At 42.1% G+C, this 24,589-nt stretch overlaps 1 protein-coding gene across 3 annotated transcripts in view; it reads left to right on the top strand.

Moving 5' to 3' along the window:
- Positions 1–24,589, top strand: part of PHACTR1 (phosphatase and actin regulator 1) — a 297,876-nt gene that overhangs the window by 124,890 nt on the left and 148,397 nt on the right. The window contains exon 1 of one of the 3 annotated variants that reach the window (XM_071736426.1): positions 23,339–23,613. The exons of the other annotated variants lie outside the window; for them this stretch is intronic. Coding sequence (XP_071592527.1) covers positions 23,358–23,613 — 256 coding nt within the window. The 5' untranslated portion in view covers positions 23,339–23,357. Of the gene's footprint in view, positions 1–23,338; positions 23,614–24,589 lie in introns of those variants that run through there. 3 annotated transcript variants of the gene reach the window in all.

Below are 24,589 nucleotides of genomic sequence, written 5' to 3'. Positions count from 1 at the left end.
CCAGCAAGCTTGCTGAGGGTGCACTCAGTTCCATTGTTCATGTCACCAGAAAAGATGTTAAAGAGCACCCATCCCAATACTGACTCCTGAGGAATGCCACCCATCACTAATCTCCACTTCAACATCAAGCCATTGACTGCAGCAAGTTGCGAGCAACCCTTCAGCCAGTTTCTTATCCAGTATTTGTTCTACCCATAAAGTCCATGTAGTGAAATGAGGCAATCAGGTGTGGCTAATTACAAGGTGGGAGACATGAGCTTGTGTTAAGCCCACCTGTGCCCAATTAGGGTTTGCCTCAGCTGCACATGAGCAGGATTGGGGGGCCAATAAAAGGTGAGCTCCAGAGTGCGTGCTCAGCTCACTCTCGAGCAGCCAGAGGAGGTGGTTACCTCAGTCTGGAGCAGAAGCACCGAACACGGCTACCCAAGTCTAAAGGTGACAAAATCAGAGCACTGTTTGTGACCCTTGGCAGGAACACCTGTTTGACTTTGAAGCGCCGTGCCCCAAGAAAGGTTCGTCTGCCACATCTGGGGGCCAATAAAAGGTGAGCTTCTGAACTCTCAACCTCGGCATTGCTTGGCTTTGTACTGCCGTGTAAGTACCCTGTGCTAACCTGATTGTGCCACTGGAGCCCCCCTCCCCCTTGTAATTAGCAACACCTGATTGCCTCATTTCACTACAAGTCCATGTCTCTCCAATTTAAAGACAAGGTTCTTGTGCCAGGTGCTTTGCACAAGTACAAGTAGATGACATCAGTTGCTTTTCCCTTGTTCACTAACCTGGTAACCCCATCATAGAAGGCCCTCAGATTTGTCAGGCATGATTTGCTCTCAGTGTAGCCATGTAGTCTGTCACTGACCACTTCCACATTTTCCTTGTACCTTAGTATAATTTCCAGTAGGATCTGCTCCATGATCTTGCCAGACACATATGTGAGATTGACTGCCCTGTAGTTTCCCAGGTCTTTCTTTTTCCCTTTTTAAAAATGGAGGCTATGTTTCCCTTTTTCCAGTCAGTCAGAATCTTAGTGGATTGCCACAGCTTCTCAAATATGATGGACAGTAGCTTAACAACTTCATCTGCCAGTTCCCTCAGAACCTGTGGGTGCATCTCCTCAAGTTCCATGGACTTGTGCATTTTCAGGTTCCATGGATGGTTTTCAAACTAATCTCTGACAGTGAGTGGTTCTTCATTCTCCCAGTCCCTGTCTTTGGCTTCTGTGATGGGTTTAGGGTATGAAACAAAATGGGCATTCTGCTCTATGTACTTCTTTGCTGTCTTTCATCATGGATAAAAACAGATGTTGAAACAGCCATCTAAAACCGCACTAGAAACCCAGGTGGGAAAATGGTAACATCTGAAGCCTGAAAAGACTCAACAACTTAGCAAATATCCAGGAGGAAGTTTGGAAAATGGCTGGAAATGCAAACCGAATCTTTCAACGTTTATCCGCTAACCCATTCCAGTAAAGCAAAGTAGCAGCTTTTCTCTTTTAATTGTTCCTTTTTTCCTAGCAGGGCATGACCTGGCCGTATGTTAGCTTGGATAGTTGCACTGTGCTTCTGTGTGAAGGTGTTCTACCTAGCCTCTAGTTTTAAAAGTTGGTTCTAGTATTTATTATTCAGGGTTGCTGTGTGTAAACCTACATCAGAGTAGGGCAGATTTTGGTTGTGGGTGATGTCATCTTGGAACTATATGTGAGGTAGTTCTTAATTAAACATGGGAACAGAAAATAAAACGTGGTACATGATTGTTAGTCCTCCATACTAGTGGTATTGCAAGGGACTTTTTGGAGTGCAGCTGTAGTGAAAAAAACACCTCTTTGCAGGAAGAACATTTTTGAGAGATGAGATTTGTTTAATAGCTCTTTCCTCTCCCTCATATCAGATGCAAAGAATAAGACAGACGAGAAGCCCACAGTATGGAACAAAGAATATTCTTGCTTGAAAATAATTTTTGTAATGCTTTGAGTTGTTTCAGAACAGCAAAATAGAAAAAAATTCCCACATGATTGCCCATACTTTACTCAGTGCCAAAATAAATTGGAGCATTACTCTCAATTTTTATGCTTTTTTGCTATATCTATTTTTTTTGAGGATCTTTAACTTAGACAACTTTCCCCAAAATTGTTTTTCAACCTATCAAAATTCAGTTTTGAATAATGCAGTGCTAGTTAGCATCACAGAATAATGTAGGTCAGAAGGGACCTCAGGATGTCAGGTCACTCAGTTTAATGGTTTAATGTTAAAATGATGCTCCATTCCATTGCCATTTAGTGTAAAAGACTTAACTCTTTGGAAAAATTTAGGTTGTTGAGTATTTAAAGCTGTAGAAGAGACTTGGGATATTCCCTGTGACTTCATGGAAAAGCTTTGCAGTTTTTCCTTTTTTTATTTTTTACACTTAAGAAGTGGGAAGCAAGGCCAGGCTAGAATTATGTATTTCCAAAATATTCCACTTTTTTCACATGTAAGGGTAGGCTGAGCTGAAAACTTGTACATTCCTTGCTGTGTTTTGACCCCAGGCACTCAAGTGTGATTGTTCAAGTGTGAATCCAACCCCAAATGTTTTGAAGCATGGAGCACTTGTGGTTTTCATTTTATTAGTTTATATACACTTAGACAAATATTGGGAAAACACTGAAAAACCAAAAACCTTCCATATCCCATTAGAAAATGGTGACCAGGAGGAATCCTCAGAGTCTGAATGTATTTGGCATGGTCAGAGCCTTTCCAGGAATGAAAGGGTGACTACTTTTAAGGTCAGTGCAATTCTGTAGAGAATCAATCTGTGTCCCCTTGTTCCTTTCCCTCTTCCTCCCACCTTTTGCTTAACATGGTGGAATGAACTAAGACCTGAAATTTGTAGATCACCTTTCCCACTAACAAAAATATCAGCAGATTAATCAGGCTGAGGTACTTAACATTAAATCTTGCTTACTATAATTGACTATTATGTCATGCTAATGAGATTTCTTTCAGTTTTACTGCTTGCATGCTGCTGATCCAGACAGCCAAAAGAGAGAGTTTTGGGTTTTGGTATTATTTTTATGGAGTTTTTTGTGGGTTTTTTGTTTTTGTTGTTTGTTGGTGGGTTTTTTGGGAATTTCTGGTTTTTGTTTTTTTTTTTTTTTGAGGGAGTGGGGGAAATCAGGAAAATGTAGATGCATCAGGAACAGTAGATGACTTCTCTGTTTAACATTTTATCTGTATCTGAAACAAGTCAATAGGAATGGAATGTGCTTAAGCATATGAGACTTCTGAGGCATTTTAGTTTTAATTAACTAATTAATTATAGTTTTAAAAGGTTCTAAAAGTAGTGCTATATCTTTGTGAAATATCAAAAATAAGTGACTTGGAATAAAGATTAGGGGGCTGGGGATGGGAGAGCAGCACCACATTTTTAGGGAAGGGAAAAAGATAAAGAAAAAGAGGCTGCTCTTCCTGCTATCGTAAGCAATTATACAGAATAAAGTGAAAAGACCCAAGTGATGTAACTAGCCAAATGTACTTCCCCTATTTCCCAAAGGCCAAATTAATCTACTCACTGGAGACCTGACCCATATGAGAGTTACATCTCCAGGGGAAAACTTCAGGTCTTGAAATGAGCATTAAAGGAGGGGTGGTAAAATCATTAGCATTGAGAGACCAGTGGACTCAGCTAGACACAAGCTGTGAGCACCTGTAGTTTGAATTTACCTGTTTTCCTCTAGTTTTTCATGGACATAATCCAACTGCTCACCCCAGTGAGAAAATGGCCCAGGGAGATTTCATCTGTACAGGAACGTTTGTGCTTAGGATGCAAAGTGAGCATCCATTAAGGAGAGAGATGGGCTTAGTGTCCAGATGACTTTTTCTTATTACTCCTATTTTTAAGGCACATCTCAAGTGAGCATAAATGGTATAGCCATGCTTAACTAGATAGTTTTATGCTATTTTACACTAGCAGGGTGTCTAGATAATTAGGGTGGTTTTCTGCATATTTGTCTCAGTGAAAAAGAAGCTTTGTCCCATTGACCAGCCATGTAGATGTGGCAGCTCCAAGGCAGCAGAAGTGACTAACCTCTGCTTAGGTCTCCTTTACGCCTGAGGTGATGGTTTTCCCCCTTCTGCCAAAGCAGTAAGGCATCTGCAGAGAGAAATAAGTGCTGACACCCTTATTAGTTATTTATGGATGCCTTAAGTAGCAGAAGCAATGAGAGGCATTTGATCTGGATGCCGTGGTGTTGAGCAGTGATTTGTTGGGGTTTTTGCTTAAAAAAAAAAGAAAGTGAAACCATCACCAGTCTAGGGTCAGCCCTAAGACATCTGGCCTGGGACAACTGGTGGGCTAAGGATCAAACCAGAAGTGCCAGAAGTTGTAGGGATGAACAGACATCTCTTGCAGGGACCAAACCACATTGAAGGAGCCTTGTTTTGTGTCTTCGCTATAGGCACCATGACTACTTACCAAGTCCACTGACTGACCCAGGATGCTTTGAGGGATGGACTGAAAACTGGAGTCAGCAAATTGATGCTTGGATGGGGCAGAGACTGTGCTGTATGCCAAACTCTTTCCTAGCTGGATCAGGATTGTGTCCATCCCTCTATCTACAGGGTGCCCAGGAGCTTGTTTTGTAGAAGTGATTAACCAGCAATCAGCCCTGCATGTGTTCGTCTTTTTATTTCTGATGCATAACTTTTCAGGAGAGCTGTGTTGAGCTTTTTTACAGCCATTAAAACTGACCTGTTGTTTTTCAGGTCTTTGAGACCTCTGAGTAATTCTGGAGTGGTTTTGACCTCTTTTGTATCCAAGCTTCCTTGCTTACAAGCTGCTTTTCCCTGAAGAACTGCTGTTAAAATTGCTGCACTTGCAACCCTGCTTCTGTCACTGACATGACTCTGTGTTTCCAGAAGTCACAGTCTGCTGAAATTGAGCTGTTTTTCTGCTGTATGGTTGTCAGGTTCATGGTGTGATTTCAGGAATTGTATTTAAAGATAAGATTAAAAGTGGTGGGGTTTAGGCTAACTTTTTCCAAGCAATTGTGGTTTTGTTTGTTTGCTCAAGTGACTGTTGGGACACATCATAAAAAGGGGTGCCTTTGAGAAAAGTGTCACCCTTTGCTTTTAAAAACCTTTCATGCTGCACATCAAGCTGTGCCTCCATAGTCGCTCATCGTATTTTAAAAGCTGGACCTTCAGACTGGCCTTTTATATTTGTGTTCTTTTTAAAATCATCTTTCTTTGAGACCTCAAAGGAGATGCAAATTAATCATGATCTGGTGACATTCTATTAGGGAAACAAAAATCTTTTTGAAGTCTCCATGCAATTATTACAGGGGAACTTACATTGTGTCAAAGCCTCAGAGATTGCATGTGGTAAGACAGTGAAAACATCAATTTCAAGAATACAGTTTGTGCTATGAAATGGTTTGCAATGTACTTTTTCTCCTTAAAACAGACACAAATTTTCTTCCAGCAGGTGTAAGGTGTAGTTGGCAAAACACTGGAAAAGGTATCTAATTTCAGCTGCTATTAAAGCTGAAGCAGTAGCTCAGGGGAATAGGTTATAGATTTCTGCACTGAGTTTGGTGCTAATGGGTGGCAGGGATGTAGTAGGCGTTGACTGGTGCTCCAGGTGTTTGAATGGTGGGGATAGGTTGCTGCTGAGAGACTGAGAGAACATGTTCTATGAGCAACACACTGGCCTTTGGGGTGCTAAAATAAGGTGACTTCCCTGCATCTGAATGGGGTGGCTGTTCCCTCAGTGAAGGCCCTTGCTCCAACTAGCTTAGAAAAGAAGAATCCAGATTGCATGTAAGTGGTTACATTTTTCATTTTTGACAAAGCAGCAGTGGTTTTCTGACAGCTCTAGGTTGGCTGTTCCACCCCAGGTACACAGATCTCTGCTTCTTGGACTGAATACCCAGTTCCTAGAGGAAGAAGGAGCAGGTCACCAGTTGAAACTCAATAGCAGTGTTTTTGTTGGCATTACTTGACAGGATCTAGAAGTCTAGTATCATTACTTGAAACTCAAATTGCATTCTGGCAACATATAATTGAATGCAGACCTGAGCACTTTTGAGATGATAATGAACCGCAAGAGCCTGAGGTACTGGGTTATGTTGCCAGCACTTATGGTAGGCATCAATTTATCAATTGTCTTGATATAAATTAGTACCTCATACCATGCTAAAATTGTGCTTCTGCAGCAAATCAAAGATAAATAGTAGGGCTCATGTATAGATACATAAATTGTAGCTATGCTTAGCAGTGCTGTCCCCACCATTTTCCCTGTTTCAGAGGGGCAGTGAAGTCATGAATCTTTGCTAGTGAGAAGCTTGGGGGGGAGGGGGCAAAAAAAAAAAAAAGGAGACAAACAAGCTAAGGAAAGTATCAACTAAGTATTATCTAAGGGAAGTGTTCAAGGTGAAAAACTGGTTACTGATGGGAGTCCTGTCTTATTTAATCCACTTTCAAATGTACTACCTGGAGTTAGTACTACCTGCTAGCTGGAGTTAGCAGTGGATGGTAGTTGCATTGCTCAATTGCATCTGCTGTTCCTTAGTGCATGCTGTTTGGCTGCTTAGGTGAAATTTTGCCCGTAGGAAGAGATAGGTTTTGAGCTTGACTGGGGCTTCAGGTCTGTTTTTGTGAGCAAAACATGTACCCACAGAGGGGAAGGAGGCATCCTGCAGTGCTCATCCTGCTCCAGGGGGGCTCTGCAGTCACTGGCACTGCAGGGAGGAGAGCTATGGGGAGTCGTGCAGGATTCAGGTGTGTGCTGCTTGCTCTGGTATTGTTTCTGCTTGTCTTTTAAGTTAAAGTACTGCTCTACAGTTTCTCATGTCCCCCACCACCTAATACATTCCCTGTGAAATATAAAGGAAAGTTGCCGCTGTAATTAAGTCACTGGTGGTTTAAAACAATTCCTAATTGTACCTGGCTGGAAAGCTGGGAGGATCTCACTGACACTAATGTGACTGGATAATTATAGATTTTTTCTTTTCATACGTTTTCAGCAAAACATGTTTTCTTTGAAGGAATCTTTCTTTCTGGCCAGATGACTTTCAGTTTCTGTGAATGGCAGAGGCAGGCTAGCAATCAGCCTTGGGGCAGCAACTGGGATGAAGATATTTCAGACCTCAGTAAGTCTGCTCCCTTAGGGACACTGTAAGCAAACAATGTATGCATTTTTACGTGTAATGCATGGAGGCTACTACAAAGTTGTGGAAAACAAAGGTCTATGCAATAGCAAAACACTCTGTATGGCACTGAAACATCATCTTTGGGAGGCTTCTTCTAAGTGTTAGAATATGGTTCAGTTGTTCTTTTTTAGAAAAGGAAAGAAACAAGGCAAATATCCTAGAAAGCCACCTCCAAGATGCTGCTGCTACATCTTAGCATAAGAGCCTCTGTACAGCCTGCCACAACCCACAGACATTCAGTGTTTCTTTTCAATAGGCACTGCAGTTGCTTGCCATTAGCCCAAATCCTGGGGCAGCTGGCAAACATCAGCTCTGGCATCTTCTGCTTCTCACCACCAGTTAACAGGATGTCTGTATGGCACAATGTGCTAGCACAGGACTTCTTCCAGACAATTTGAAAATACCTCTGTAGCAATACATTGCCTTCTGTGGATATGTCTCTCTTAAAGCAAATGCAGATCCTAGCCTTAGTAGTAGCAACTTGCAGCCACTTCTTCCAAATAGATTGGGACACTTTTTAAGTGAATGTGTCTACAAAGACTGACTGGGGCCTCCGTAAAAATGATGCTCCTCTCTTCTGGTGTTGATCTTGCAGCTCTGTCTCAGACATCCCATCAATTTCTGCAAACTGTTTCTGTGTCTCTCTCAGCTATTTATCAACAAAATAAGTACCTGTTTGTCTGTCTGTAATAGGGCAGGGACTCTTTCTGAGTCTTTACGATAGTGGCTAGCTCTCAAATCTTGTCTGAGACTTCCAGGATTTACTGTGGTAAATAGTAATAGTAATATTTTTATAAATATTAACATTACTATATTTATATAAATACTAATATTTTCTTTGAGGGATCTGTGTTTTCTCTATGCAGTTTATCTGACTTTAGATATTTGGGTATCTGGAGAGATTTTTGCCATTTTGGTGCCATGATAGGCACCACTGTAACAGGGTAATGCTACTTAGGGACTGACTTTAGCTATTTTTGCTAGAACTGAGCAGTGTATTTTCCTCACTCTGCACCCGTAAAGTAATATTGATATTTAAAGCAAGACACACAGAGGGTCTTCACTACCCAGTATAAACTTCAAGGAAATCAAACATTCTTTTTTCAGTGAGCTGCCCCTTGTGTTTGGTGCTCATACTGAGAAATGCAAAAGATATTTGAATGTATTGGCATCTGGCTTAATAAGGCAGGGAAAATTAATTCTGCATTGATCTGGGTGTTACTCTTTATAGTGGTTATTTCATAGCTTCAACAGGGGAAGGCAAAGCTGCTGAAGAGTTGACACAGATTCAATAGGATGTTCTTCCCATAAGAACATCCCACAAGGCCAATGTGAAATTTCAGTGTATACAGGAGGAGAGTTATCAGAAACCAATCTGAGACATCTGTTTTAGGAAAGGGCTCAAAGTATTGTGGTAAAGGAAGGACATTTCTGAGGAATTAAGTGTGCCTGGCTTGTTTTTGTGGTTTTGAGGGTGAAAGAACTTAGGGCATGGCCTCAGAACCACTGAAGTTGACAAACCTTAAGGCTGAAAACACAATAGGAGATGAGGCACACAGGGCGTATTGAGTATAGGAGAAATGTTCTTTGGTTGCATTTTTTCAATGAAATAAAGCAGAAGTTGTTTGTGAGGTATTCTGTGGCCAAAATTTTAGTTAGTACTGGGTTTTTGCCAAGAAAGTGTATTCTCCAAAAATGCCCAGTTTGACTTAGTTGAATGCATCTAAAAACCAAATTCTGTTTAAATCTTATTTGAGTAATTATTTACCAGCTTAGTGGGTTGGAAATACTCCTCCCATTTCCATTTCAATTCTGATATGAATGACTCCCTTTGAAAAGCTCAAGAAGCAAGATTCCTTAGCCTAGATATGAATCTAACCTTAAATATTATTTTTAAAGTGTTTGCTTCAATCCAGCCCTGAGGGGGGGGGGGGGGGGGGGAAGCAGAGGAAGGTATGAATAAATTTTAAAGCATTCTCATCATGTATCGACATTTCAATTCTGGTTTTGGATCAAAAATCAGTGCTAGTTATCAGAAATTAAAATTTTAATGCTCTGCTTTGATAAACAGCCTTGGGTAGAATGAGAGAAAAAAAAGTTTTCACTGTTAATGGGGAAATGGAGCAGGAGATGGTTTTGCAAAATGGCATTGATCAAAACTGTAATTAAATGGCAACTTAAAGAAATGAAGGAAAGCTCAGCATAGATTTAAAGAAAGCTGGATTTACAGTGCTCCAGATGTTTTGCTTAGAATAAGCTTCATTGACCTGGCACATGAAAGTGTGCCAGCATACTCCCTGAAGCATTATTAATGTCTCTGACAGGGTTTGTTTCAGTATATTTGTTTTGGATTCCACTATGTTGCATTTTGTGAGCACAGTGATCTGCAGAGAATGTTTTAATCTGCAGAGATTAACATTCTAAAGGTATACCAAGCAACCAAAGACGAAGCTTTGCATTGAGACTTTCCCCTATTCTGCTTTGGTTTAACTAAGTCTAACCAAGTGTGGATCCATTATTTCCTGAGAAACTATTTTTTCCCAGGCTTGCATTATCAAAAATCTTTATTAGGGTAACTGTGTTTGAAGAATGTTTTCACATTTTTAAAAGGCCCGTGTTTTAACTGACCAACCATCCAGGCACCTTTCGTAGCCAAGTGCATCAGAAGGCAATGCATGAGCCAGCTGAAAAAATGCAAAAAGCCTCTATAATCATCATTATAATGATGGTTAAACAAGATTTTGTGTTCATTCCATGTACTTTTTTTTTCTGCCCATCCTCCCAACCAATAGACAATTGGAAGCTATTAATTTACAGAATGTTGGCAAGTAGTTTTGTACCCTTAGGACTAAAAGATCTTGATATTAGTGTTACTCATCTCAAACAGTGCTGTGCTGCTTGTCAACAGAGGTAAATGAGTCAGGCAGGCTTGCAGCATCTCCTATTTACACTGACGCATGGAAGAGTGACCTAAACTTTAGAAGTATCAACTATATACAGGCAAAGTGTATTTTATGAAGTGCTGCTTTGAAGCGGTGGAGCTCTGTGTTCTCTATCTGAATGACCACACTCAACTTCACAACCTGTGAACTGAAACTGAAGTTGTTGACGTTACCCTTCATGTCACAGGATTCTCAGGGTCTTGAGTCTAACTTGCTATTTTCCAAAAAGCTGGTATTCTTTTATGTGTTTCTGGATGATAGATCATCTTGTCAAACCTGGCATCCATCACCAGCACAGAAACTGGAGAACTCTAAACCCTTGGATATCCTGGTGCCGTGCATTAAAAATCTTGATGCTTGTGGAAAGGTCCTAATGTCGTAATTACTGTGCAGCAAAAATGCTTTGCTGCATACTTGGAGTCAAATGTGTCAGGAGGCAGAATGTAAAGATAACAGATCTATGTGATCTCTGGGCTTTTAACAATGGAACAAAACATCATGAAGATAAGGTAACTGAACACAGGAGTAAATATGAGAGTAAAGTTCCTTGAGACCTCTAGCATCTCAGCTAGCCCCTAATTCTTTCTCCTGGCTAAAACTGCAGTCTTTTGCCCTTCTTCGTTGTGCAAAATACCCACTTCTTTCTGTTCCCAGAGGACAAGGAGAAGACAGAAGGAAACAAAGGAAGAGACATCACCTTCCCCTGCTCCATCCAAAGCTAGATTCCCATTGTCTCTCCTCTCAAACCTATGCTTCTTTCTAGCCATGGGGACATTTCCTGCCACCTCCTCCCTCAGATGCTTTGATTAATTGAATTAGCCCATTCCTGCCCTGGAGACATTCACAAGTCCTGAAGACCTACTCGTAAACTCCATGTTTCAAACTTCCTATAATTGTCACTATTGTAACTTTGGACGAATTCTCAAAACTCAAAATCCATTTGCATGACTGCACAGCCTGGAATGGGGAACTGAAGACTGGCTAACCTCTCTCCAGCTCCCCACCACCCTGTTGGTTTTGTGGTAATCATTCTAGGAACCCAAAGAACTCCATGTTTAAAAAGGTTAACATAGTGCAGTTATTCATCATGATTATCTTGCTGCAAATGCTTGCCATGGCCCCACTTTGCAGATGCAAAGCAGAATATGCAGCAGAGTAACATTGCTCAGTAGTGTGCTAGATGAAGCAGTGTAGTGTGTGGTGTTTTCTGTTCATTCAAGGTCAGTGGCCATGAGAATGGACTGCATCAATATCACCCCACTGATGGGTCACATCATTTTTTCTCACCTTGTTTGATTTCTTTTCCTATGCTCAGTTTACTTCCTGAGTGTCCTTCTCTCTTCTAGTTTCCTACCTCTTTTAGGCCCCTGAACTGTCTTCACTTTCCACCACCTCTGCTGTTCTCACATACTTCATTTACTATTTCCAAAGTGTAAAAAAAAAAAAAAAAAAAGGAGGATTCATAATTCTGAGTCACTGAAAATTGCTGGCAAGGAGCTGAACTGCCAGTTGTGACTTGCAAATCCCAGTGCTTCTCTGACAGTTCCCCAGTAGGAAAGGCAGCTGTCCATTGTGTGAAGACAGTGTTGTTTATAGCTCTTGCTAGTGAGACAGAAGCTGATGCTGTTCCATGGTGCTAGCAAACACGCCTTCTCTGTCTCACTGGGGGAATTTGTGAGCACAGAAGCAGATTCCTGAAAGATGCTGATGAACGTGGTGGCTAGTAAAGGGCACCTTCTGTTCTTCCCTGCTTTATATAGACTGCAGTTATGCCCAGCATGCACCGTGCAATTTCTAAATGCCCAGGAAGGAAGAACTGTCTTGTAACTGAATGCAGTTTCAAATAAAGCTCTAGCACATACTTTCTGTAAGACTTCAGACAAGCTATGCTGTCTTTGTCATACTTAAATGACACTTTTACAGTTGTATCTAGTTGAATCCTAACCTTTTCAAGACTGGGCTGTTTGAACAGTACCTTGTATAAAGCACCTCCTCATGCAAGTTGAGGTGCTTGTTACAGATAATTACTTATGAATAAGCCTTTGTCCCAAAGAGCTTACGAGAGCCCAAGCTCATTCCACGCAGCCCAATGAAATAAATCAGATGGCATTCACATTCAGTTGGTAGTGACTTGACCTGGATTCAACCTGTCTGAGAGAAAGATGAAAATCTTTCGATATCATTTAAAACCCCTTCAACCATTCATCATCTCTAATTGCTAACTTCGTTGTCCCCTAGCTAAGCAGCAAGCCAGCTATTCATAATAGCTTTATAATAAGCTGCTTCATTCTCCACAACTCATGTTCTTTATCTTGTCCATTTCTTTGCTTTTAAGTCCTGCTTTCGTCAGAAGAACAAGAGGAAGAAAAAAGCAAACTCTTGTTCCTCATTACTGCTCCCTCCATTGGGAGGCTAGGTTGGCCTGACCAAATTCCTTCTCCTCTCCCACATGCAGCTGCATCTCGTGCCCGTATTATCAACAGTGAGAAACCCTTTCAATTGCTCCTCTCTGTGTTTCTGTGTAGACAAGAAGAGGGTGGTGCTTCAGGAAGCCAGAGCAACTTTCTCCTGTGGTACTTGTGTTTCTCAAGATAGTTGTCCTTGGGCAACCAGAGTGTGACGGTAACATTCCTTCAGGTGGAGGCAGTTAGGGGGTGATGGAGCAACTTCTGTTAGGAAAGGAAAATTTGCAAAATGTGTGCAGTTCAGGATTTCTCAAAGCAGCTAGAAAAATGGCAAAATAAGGCCAGGAAAAAAAAACAAACCATCCCTTGTTATGAAAAGCTATTTGTAACATGCTATGCATGAGATCTCTCAAGAAGAGAAGCTGCAGTTCCCCCAGGTAAGTAAACCAAAAGGCTTCCATGAAGAAAACTGAAAAGCTGTGTTTAATTCCATAAGCACAATGAGCCAGCTTCTTCCTGAAGGGCTGTAGTATGGTCACATCCCACTTAAATATCTCACCTAAATGGTTGAAAGCTGTTACTCTGGCAAGCAAGCTTGGTCACTTTGCAGTTTCAGAGTGCAAAAATACACTCACACACCCATGTGAGTTTGTCTTTGTCCCTAGACAGCCTGTGACTGTTAGCACAAAGATGTGCAAGTCAGAAGATATTACTGATTGAATGTTTTAGAATCATAAGATAATTCAGGTTGGATGGGACCTCTGGAGATCAAAGCAGGTCTTGTAAGATCATATTGTTTGGGTACTTCCCTATTCCAGCCTTGAAAATCGACAGAGATAGAAATTTTACAACCTCCCTGCGCAATTTCATCTTATGCTTAGTTGTAAGTAATTAGTATTCTTACCTTTAAACCTTAAGTTGTTATGGCATGGGAAAAATATCTTTTTATGCAGAAGCATCTGCTTCAGTGCAAACACCGCAAGAGATAACTACCACAAGTAGATAACTGCTTTTTGAACCATAGGGTTTTGGTTGTTCACAGTGATGTAAGGAACATAGATGTTTTTGGCCTCTTAGTGTACATTTTATTGATAGCTTTCCAGTCATAACTTATACAGTGATTGAAAGCTTCCATCTGCTATTGGCCCCGTGATACATTCCTAGAGCTTAACCAAAGTCTTGAAGCACCAGAGTCCTGAATCTGGGATGGTTTAAGCTCAGAAGAATACTGCAATAGAGAAAACCTGAAGAAGATCATTAGGACAAAAAGTCTGTTAAAATGTCAGAGTGCATTGTATGCTGCAGTCTTGAGCTCTGCTGGGACCCCTTGGAGTCTCTGTAATACAAAGTAATAAAAAAAGATCTGCAGTGGGTTTTACCACCGTTTTCCTGCTTTTACTCCACTGTGAGTGAAATGCATATTGTACTTCAGACCTCCTGCTCCAACATTCAGTCACATGTTCTCACATTTAAACCTTTGGTAAAAGCAAAATCTTGTTTTTCTGTGCTACCTTTGCCCCCTGGAGACTTAGGTTTTGGCAGATAGTAATTATGGATCATGCAGGTGAAGGAGCTGGATCTGTTAAACTTAAAGAAATAACAAATATTAGAAGTAAGTTCTTATTTCTTATGAATAATTTACACACAACGTGGCTAAGACTTCAAATAATAGTATAGGTATGTAGTTACATATCATGACAATGCATAATTGAGAAAGCTGAATTAGGTTTTAGCTATTAATACTTTCTCCTTTTATAAAAGGCCTGAAAAATTACTAAAATCCAGTCTGAATCTTGAGGCTTTATAATTATTCAATGGGCATATGTTAAAGAGCTTGGCAAATTTCACACTAAAATATGTTCCAGAATTTCAGCAAAAACTGATTATACAGCTGTTTCTTCAGATCCTGTAGCACACTGCAGCTTCTCTTGTTGACCGCTATACAAGTTTTTAAGGAAGCAAACAATATTTAATATGGCCCTTTTTCAGCAAGGTCTGCTGATGGCACATGTAGTTTGTTGGTGGTGAAGAGAGTAGCCTGGTTATTGTAAACTGGGGATGGAAGGGGAATGATGACATGATACTGATGCAAAGCCAAACTTTTCTATCTGTGCTTTGTGCTTCATACCAGGCTACTGTGAAAAGAGAAGCAACAAATAAGAAAAAGGAGTCTGATGATAAAAATGACTGGCCTGCAATAAAAATAAAAGGGGCTAAATGGAGGAGAGTAAGAATCTCTTTTTGCTGCTGTTCCTTGAGAGAGAAGTGAAAAACTCCTCAAGCAGATTTCTTTGCTGTTCAAAGGAGCCCGTGCTTCTGCTGAAGGAGGAAAAGATGGCAGAAGATGCTTATTATATTGTCAGAAGCTTCTTGCTTCTTTTAAGTACTGCGAGCTGCTAGCTCACTGGGAGATATGTATAGAAACTGCACGCTATTCCTAGGGATTTGAGTTATCTTTTTTTCTAATTTGAGAAAAATGTGTGTGTTTATTGAAGTGAGGAAATGGACAATGGGTGCTGCTGTTAGGCTCAGTGGAGGCTGATGTTTATGAAATATTTCCCCTACAGTTTTGTCAGTGTATGTACCTTAATTGTCCTTTGCAGCTACCCTTGATGCTCTAGGTTTCTGCACTGTTCATTACACAGTGCTTTTCAGTGGTGGAGAAGGCCCTGAAAATTGGGAAGGTCTGTCCATTCAAAGGCCCACTGAAATTTTAAATGTCTATTCATGGCTTTCCTAATCATCTCTCTTCTCCTCCTTCCCTTTATCTCCTTTCTATTCCAACTGAATGTTCCTTCCCTTCACCTCATGTTCCCTCCTGAGTCTCTGCCTCCCTGCCTGCTTTTTGTACTTCTTAGACCTCACTAACATTTAGCTTGCTCCTTCAGCTCAGACTCTCATCCTCCATCTGAGCTTGATCAAGGTTTGGCTTTACTGGACCTGTTGTCTGGCTTTCCCCATACATCCTTCTCCCAGAGCTTTTGCATTTTGTGAGTTTCTCAGGTCACCTCAAACAATGGCACTGGAAACCATAGGAGCCATAGTGAACAGTTAAATTGAAATGAAAACTCACTAGTTTTGTGTGGTTGACACAGTGGCCCATGAGAGACATGGGAAGTCCCAGACCCTTGGCCTGGAAAGTTTGGGTAAGAGTGTAAAACCATGTTAGTGCAAATGTGTTATTTGGGGCAAAGTCTGCAAATTTCCTCTTCTTCATTTACCTTTTTTTTTTTTTTCCATAATGGTGTTCCCTAAATGAACATGCTTTCGTGCACAGTCATATCCCTGACCTTCAAGTAAACTGTACTGAGCTAAAAGCAATAGACTTAAGATGAGTCATTTATAAAAGCTAAAAATCCAGTCACCCCTATTATGTGCTGATCATAACCTGGTCCTCTGTAGGCTGATGATCTCAGTAGCAAGTAGTTTCTGTGATAATAGCTGTCCATTTAAATACTTTGAAATATCTTGGTTTGTCTAGCAATTTCAAGCCATGCTTCTACTTATTTTGGATATATTACTTCACCAAAGTTTTCTGCATTCTGATCCTACTCCCTAATTTTTGTCTGAGAAGCAACAATGTAAGTAAGGATTATCAGCAGGGAATTTTAGTCTGTGTATATTGTTAGGGAAGCCATGCTACTTGGTATCATCAGGAATTAATTTGATTAGTCATGTAGACGGAAGTGTGAGGGTAATTTGTGCTGAGAGCAATGCTTGTGCAAGCTGATTGACTTCACTGCTATTGCCTGTGATGGAAAGTTCAGTTTGACCTATTTTCTTACATTTTCCTTAAAGCTAGATGACTTGGACTTTTCTGGAGCCAGGGCAGACAGAGCAATGTGTGTGCCTCAGTCCTTGAGTGCCTGTGACAGAGATTGTAAAGTCTTAGACTCATGGTATTTCATGATGTTCATGTCTATGCTAACACTGTAAAATGGACAGAGTTTCAGGATATCCTAAGTGGCAGATCTTGAAAGATTGAGGTTTTCTCAGGTGTTCGAGGTTGATCACCCAAGATTTTCAGGCATTAGCAATAACAAGTAATTTTTTTTCTCAGTGCTATTTCTTTTATTCCTATATTGAGAAAATAACAAGAAAACCAAAGAGGCAACTTGAAAGGTCATGACCCTGCCCTGCTTTACTGAGCTTTGTGTACAAGAGACTCCAGCAAAGACTGCCTGCTCACCATCCAGAAGTGGCCAGTGCTTGTTTCTATCTACTGCAAAAGCTTGGACTTCTCCTGTAGACCATCTCCCTCCCCTCCCTCCCATGACTAGGAGCATTTCTGACAAGAATAAATCAGATACAGTTTTTCCCCAGGGGCTTGCTATCTACACTGGCATACACAGAGGCAATCTCTGCCTTCTCCCTTCACTGAGCTTTTTTTAGCATGCTGTGGGGGAACATAACCTTGTGAGGAATTATAAATGCAACCAGATACCTTACTGTAGGTTTTATGGGGGTTTTAATTTATTTTTTTTTCCTGCACCTATTCATAATACAGCTTTTGATTTGGTGTGAGGAAAGCAAAAAGTACAGAGCTGTTTCTTTATGAGCAGGAGGAGAAAGGTATTTTGTGTGTGTCTGTGAAAGTCCAGTGTGTATTGGACTTTATTCTCTCAGTGTCATGCAGGGGGTAGCTAGCAAGGAAACTGCTGCATGTTCTGAGTCTTTAAGTCACCAAACATAATAGTGTTTTGGTATAAGTTAAGATGTGCAGCCATTTGAATTATAAAACTGAGTATACAGAATTTAATTCAGATTCCCCCATAGGTTCTAGTCTCTTAATTGCGCCAAGGTTTTTGGAACTATTTTTTGTTAACTTCAAGATTGCAGCCACATCTAAACTGAGGGTATAAGACAGCTACTGAGTCCCAACTCATACCTCTGCTTTATCTGTATGTTTTATCTGTGGGTATTATCAAAGTAAAATTGGTGTAGCCTTTCATAAACCACTTATGCAGGACCTGAAACGTGCTCAGAACAGGTCACTAAAATACCAGGGCATGCTACATCTTTCAGAGTAGATTTTCTAAGATGGAGGCTAATGACCTTTCAAGGACTGTAGTGACTAATGGCTCTAATTCTAGGGCTTACAGTGAGTATCTAGTGCTAGAAATTCACCTGTAAATTCAGCATAAAGGCTGCCTCGTCCTTAGAGTGTCATCTAACTCTCATGGTTTCTTGCTCAGCTCGACTTTCATACTGGTTCCTTGCTGGTGTTCACCTTTAGCTTGATCAGGCCTTTGTGTATTAATTACACATACATTTTTGGGCATTAAAATGGCAGCTCAGCAGCTTTCTGTCTGTCCTGCCTGTTAGGATGACATAGTCCTTTTTATCCTTAGGAGTCCTTTATTTTCAGTTCTTCACACTTGCAGCAAACACATGTGTCTAAGCTTTTGTGTGTAACCTTTTCTGTTCGTTTTTTGTCACACCATATGGTGTCACACTGAAATAAAGCTGGGCTTCTAAATAAGGAGAAGGCTCCATCATGGCGTGTATAGGTTATGGAGAGCCCTGCAAGTAGAGCAAGAATGTTCCATGTGATGCTTCAGCAGCATTGCTGAATATAGGAATGCTGGGAAAAAGGTATTTTCCTTTCTTTCTTCTCCCTTTAGTTTGCTTCTGTTTGTGCAGCACTCATCACCTATCTCTCTTGGGCTCCTGTCTGTGAGAAGTGGCTGGGATTGTTGCTTAAAAATGTGTTTATAGCTGCAGAACTAAAAAGGTCATCTTCTATTTTGGCCTGCAGGAGTCTCAGGCTGATTCTCCCTCCTCCTTGCCCTCCCAGTTCTGCTGATGTGCCATGCAGTAAGCAGAAATACACGGGAATACTGTCAGCCCAGCACCCTGGGGCCCCTGCTGTGGACCAGAGTCCCGCTGCATTAATTGCCTGTTAGAAAATATTTGGGTATCCAGGTATGAGTTGTGTCTTGCAAGAAGGATTCTCCACCTAGCAATGAACTCCTGTAGCAAATGCCATCTCTCCTGAGGTAGGTTTTGGGGGTGTTTTGACAGTGAACAGAGAATGCTAACAAAGAGCATCCATCCCCTGTGTCCGTGGCTGATTAGTGGCATCCAAGTGTTAGTGGCTGATTCCTCTGCTGTAGTCAGTGGATCAAAGCGTACACGTTTTCTTCTTCAAGTTGTTCAGTTTGTTTCCATGTGTGTAATACATCAATGTATGCATTAATCACCAGAGCAGCTGGTAATTAATTTATCTTTTTTCACTTTTTTTATTCTTGCTGGGATTCATAGTACAGTGGGCAGAGGAAATAGGCGGGAAAGGGAAATATTTAGAAAAAAATGCCAAGTACTGGGGCATCCCTGCAAAAACATCACTGCCTAAATAGACCATAAAACATAAAAATGAATCACGGTGTTTTGGTTAGAAAGACTAAATTGCTGAGAAGTGATGCTGCCTTGTTAGACTTGCATTTGTCTAGCCTTTTCACCTGCACAGTGCCATTCAGTCAGCCACATCTTCTCCAGGGAAAGGCTGCAGCTCTCCAAGACAATCTTTGTATTGAAGAAATGTGGCTTCCACATGGTTTCCAATGCCCACCTATTTGTGCTGGAAGTAGGAGGGAGCCTATCCTGCCTCCACAGAGACCTCCATGTTTTAAATCTGAGAGGCTTAGGGCAAACTTCAGGGGTAGCCTAAGTGATGATTTGCACAATCCAACAGTTTGGAAAAAGAGGTAAGAATAAATCTTGATTTCTGTGGTGTGGAGGATGCAGCCCAAAGCTTCCCTGCTTTTGGCTGCTTGGTTCCGACATCACTTTTTGTTTACATGGACATTGTTTGAGGGCACAGAAAGGAGACTGAGTCAGGTGATCTGTGACAGGGGGAGATATGGTCCAGGGAAAAAAATGGAAAGACACAGTGAGATTTTGGTGCAACTAGAAGTCCGTATCTCGGTAGTCTTCTGTTTAAAGGGGATGTTGCTTTTGTCTCTTTTTTATGTACAATGGAAGTGGCACTCTCCCTAATGACAAAGGCTATAGGGCAGCGTACTAACAGTACAAATGATTTCCCAAGCTTATAGAAGTGAATGTGGGCTGGGAATACAATCGAAGTTTGTTGATTCGTTGTCTAGCATCCTCTTCATTGATTTTGTTGTCTGCTGGACAGTAAGATTATGCCAAGGTTTGTGGCCACATATTGAGGCAATGAAAGAGCTACTACCCTTTTTTTTTTTTTTTTTTTTTTTTTAAATTTCTCTTTAAAACCAAGGAAAAGCAAGTAATTTTCTGCAGGAATTCAGTAGTATGTTCATTTTGCGTTATTTGTCCTGGAACTGATTAGCAGTGGCAGCTTTCACTGTAATTACACAGATCATAATTAAACATATTTTTGTTTTATTGGCTGTGGCAAATTCAGATTCTCTATAAGGCAGCTCTTAGGAATGAAGGCAATTTGCAGGTTATATCAAAGTGCATGTTACAAGAGACATACTAGCAGATGGCTTCAGGGCTTGTTTGCATTCAAAATATATAACACCTGCAAGCAAAAATGCACTGGGTTTATCCATTAGAATTTGGGGTTTGTATCTGCATTGAGCCAAGTGTTACCACTGGACCAGTTATTAAATTATCCAAATGTCCCCAGATATGGCAGAGTAGCTGGGCATTTGCAGTCTCCTGGGATCTGCTTTCAAAAACTCTGCCCATTGCCACAGCATTTGATGGTTCTTTGGTAGTAGAGAGTACCTATGAGGCTGGACAGAGTCGCTAAAAAACTTTAAACCAGATCTACAGTCTCTTCCAGTCACTGCCTGAGAAAGGGGTTGCTCCTGTCCCTCTCTAAAAATTGTTTGGGGTTGGGAAATAGTGAGAATCAATACAAATGCAGAATTGGAGAAGGGATAAACACTTGAAAAAAAATCCAGTGAAACAGGAAAACTTAAGTCTAAAATTAGTGAACCAGACTAAGCCTGATGGAATATGTTTCTCCTGTTTCCCTTCTCATTTTGCTATAAATAGTATATCTCTGTATTTGAACAGTCTGTGTAAGTGTTCCCTTCCTGTCATATACAAACACCTTCAGAGGGCCTTGAAATATGATTTTGTAAAATTTGTCTGAAAAACAGAAACATCAACACTGCTCCTTTTTTTTTGGCCAGGGAACTGAGCTATCAAGACCTTGTAACTAATTTTTCCAAGATCACAGAGGCAGATGGCAAGACTGTTGACTTGACCCAGTTTTTAATGTCCTAAGTGCTACTCAGGTCCTGAACTACAAGACCATTTGCCTTGAAAGATCAGCTCTGCTGATTCTATCACTCTAGTTTCCTTTCCTTAAACAGGTGAGGCCCAATGCCCCAATTCTGCCCTGAGATAGCAGTATTCCAGTTTTGAGTTCACCCCACATTTCTTTACTGTTCACATTTCCCAAATTCAGAAATGTTCACATTTGGGTGTGCTTTCCTTTCCTGACCCATTTTTGTAACGAAGCAGTGCGAGTGACAGAAAGCTATGAACTCCAAGCAAGTTCAGAAGGTGAACTATGGTCATGTCTTCTGCTTACCCAATTATTTTCTGAATCTTAACCAAGCTGAAGGTGTTCTCAAAGACAATGAATAAGTTAGAGGGAAATCTACTGCAAGTGTCCTGAACTGCTGTGCAGCTGGTAGGGATCAAACTCTTCTCAGCTTTCTCTTTCCAAATGTGTAATTTAGCAGTGTCTTAGCATCAGGCATTCAAAGGGATGGCTTTTCAGTCCATTAACTCATACCTACATGGTACACGTGGCTGGGGAATTCACCTGCTTGTTCCTGGATAATTCTGCATTCCCTCTTCTCCTCCTGCTTATATGAAATGGTAGGAATTTTCGATAAGCAACACATGCAAAATCAGGTCCTTTGAGGCAATGCTTAACCTGAGGTGACTGACTATTCAACGTGTGTTCATAGCTCAGTGTGCAGGATGCTTTGTGTGGCTTAGTAAACTACATGATTCTGCTGAGAGAATGCTTCAGCCCCTATTTTCATGAGATCTGATAGCACCTCGTCTGATTTGTGAGTGCTGCTGAGAAAAGTAAGGGCTTGCAATTTTAGCTGTATGTGACATCTGAATGTTTCAACTCCCGAGAGCACCAGGTGAGAAGTCAGGCTTGCATCAGAATGACGCAGAACAAGTAGGTCAGCAGTTTCATTGCATGCATCTTCTGTGTTTCTGTGTGTGTGCATGCATTTGAGAAAATGGAAAACCATGGCAGTGAATCCTTAAGTTTGTACTCCATCTTTCTTTAGGCAAAAGTCTCACTCTTTCATGTGCACTCGAAAAGAATCGGGGCTGGTTTGGCCTCTTCTTACAGTAAAGCACATGGCAACAATATGTGGAAATGGTAAAGAATTGCAGAATGAGTGGATTTCTTGTAGCAGCGAGCAAGGGCTTTGGCTAAAAATAAGGAGAATGGTGTTATTCTTTGCCATGTTTTGTCTGCCCCAATTGCACTCTCTCTCTACTTACTGCCTGCCAAACTGATAGCTTGCTGAAGATTTAAGGGAGCAACACTCCCGTTCTTATAATAGCTACCAAAATAGCTGAGGTTATAATTTCTTCTTCAGGCTTTCCTTCCTGAAGCCTGCTAGAAGCAAGCATCCTTAGCCCTGCTCCCCACTTTCTCTGTGTCACAGACACAATCCTGAGCTGCTGCTTCGGCAAGTTGGGCAGCCTGGGCTGTTTACTGTGATCTGAAAACAGAGGGCACATTTTGGGAGCAGCTGTGCAGCAAGGGATTGACAGAGCGTCTGGACAGAAATTATAATCCCTTTGAGGCTGGGGGAGCTTTGGAAGTGTGCTGCCCAGGCTGCAGGCACCCAGGGATGATAGAGCTGCTCTTCAGAGCAGCTGCATCTTGAGCAGGAGGCAAACAAGACAAAGAAGGGGGTATTCATCCCCCGGATAAGCAATCTAAATGAATTCAAACTGTCTGCACTTTTCTGTACTCTGGTCAGCCTCAGCCTAGGAGGGGCAGTCCCATTGCAGGGGCACTTGGGCTGAAGGCACCAGGGAGGTGCCAGCTACTCTCAGTGGCTGGCATTGTAAGCCCAGCACAGGCCAGGCCAGGTTCCTCCTCAGTCTTTAAAAAGAAATGGGGAGAAAAAGTAAGAATGAGAAGCAGGAGGGGAGCTGGTTTTCCTGGGTCACTCCAGACTGAGAAGCCTCAAGCCCTCAGAGCTGAAGCTGTCTGCTGAGGTGAGGCGGGGGCAGCCCGCTGTTAGCCTGCTGGCAGTCTGTCCTTTGTGTGTAAAATATTAATTCTGGCAGGACAGGCTGCCACGCTTCCCGAGCACAAAGGCGAGGTTGCTGTGTTCACCAAGCTGGGGAATGGCAGTGCATCCTGCCAAGGGAGCAGGGCGCGGGCAGTGCCAGCGGCTGTGCCCGCCATCCCAGAAGGCTCCTACTGCCCATCACCGGGCTCCTCTGGATGTGGAGCTTGCCAGAACAAGGCGGGGGAGAGGCATGGAAGAAGAGGAGGAGGTGGGAAAGGAAAGCAAAGGGAGACTCCTGGGGGGCATGCAGCCGGTGAGGCAGCCAAAAGTGTGCCAGGCTCCTCTTTGCCGCCAAACGTGCCAGTCGCCTGCGGCTGAGGGCGAGGCTCGTCGCGGGCACGGCCGGAGCGGGGCCATGCCGAGCATCCCTCTCAGCCGAGCCCAAGTGGTTTGGGTAAGGAGCAGGGGCGCGGAGGGCAGCGAGGCTCGGGCATCGCCCCTGCCTGCTCTGCCTCCCGCCTCCCCCCGCTCTCCCCCAGCCCTCCCCTTCATCCCCGTTGTGTGTGTGGCAGCTGAGCGCTGAGGCGAGAGGGAGCGGATGGCGGACTGCACGCACGCCGGGCAGGCGGGGATGCTTGCTTTTTCTTCTTCTGGCTGCGGGCAGGGCTCGGTTACAGAGATGAGTGGAGAGAAACCTAAAAAGAAAGCTTTCTATCTAGTGAGGATGAAGCCACTGAAGGAGCCCGCCACCAGCACCACTAACAACAATGTCTCTTTTGTGATACACTGTCACATAGGCAAGGAGATCAAACACATTTGCAGCAACTGCAGTCGCGGGGAGGAAGCCCGTGACGGTGAGTGCTGAGATCCTGTGGGTGTAGGAGAGAGGCAATGGGAGCGCGTTTGCTTGCATGGGGGGTGTGTGGACATGTGTGTGCTCCGACTGGGATGCTCGGCTTGCCCCTCCACAGATCCCAGGGAAAGAGGAAAGGGAGCGTGGCAGGAATGCACAGGGCATCGATTCAGCGTGTCTACCAGAGAGATGCCAAGAGGGACAAGTCCCCTCAGTTGCCACAGAAGCCCTGTGCTAACAGTTAAGGAAACAACTCTTTTTTTTTTTGTCTGGTTGCTTTTGGCTTTTTTTCTTTCTTAGTTGCTATAGAAATTGTGTGTATTGATTGTGGTTTCTAACCATTCCTGTGAATTTTAGATCAGGGTTTTCTGCCTTGATACATCAACTTTTTCCTCTTCGTGCTGCAGTAGAGTTTTCTTGACTTAACTCAGTATTTGGAAGGACTGGTTTACCTGGAATTCAGCTAGTGTGATTTGCACCATGGTGTCAGATACATGAGGGAAATTGTATTTTTATTGGAATTAATGTAGTGCTCTTCATCAGGCAACTGTTCTCATCCCTTCCCCCTCTCCTTTTGGGGCTGAGCAAAACCTCCAGAGGGTATTCAGAGTGACGGTGTAATCAATCACAGGTGTTGCTACAGGTAAGTATGTGTTTTTTATGTTTCTGGGAATGCAAATACTTGAAAGCAACAGTGACAAATTATTTCGATTTTGCCAGTCAGCAATTAGGAGAAGCTGAGAACTAAAAGGAGCAGAGAAACATTCAGGGAAAAAACAGCCTCATAGATGTTACCCTATGTTCTTGTTCAATATTATTTTACTTCATTTTGCTCTGTGGTTTTAACATGTTACTTAGGAACGAAGGCACTTGACTTAGGACTCTCTATTAACAGACGTGGTAGACAGATCTCATTTTCTCAAGGTCAGAAAAAGCTTTTTTTGTGATAAATGTGAATATGAATTGTTATTTTCTGA

This window comes from Heliangelus exortis, chromosome 2, assembly GCF_036169615.1.
Source record: "Heliangelus exortis chromosome 2, bHelExo1.hap1, whole genome shotgun sequence".
In the NCBI taxonomy this organism is placed as follows: Eukaryota; Metazoa; Chordata; class Aves; order Apodiformes; family Trochilidae; genus Heliangelus; species Heliangelus exortis.
Note: the sequence above shows the minus strand (reverse complement) of the source record. Positions and strands in the feature narration are given on the sequence as shown.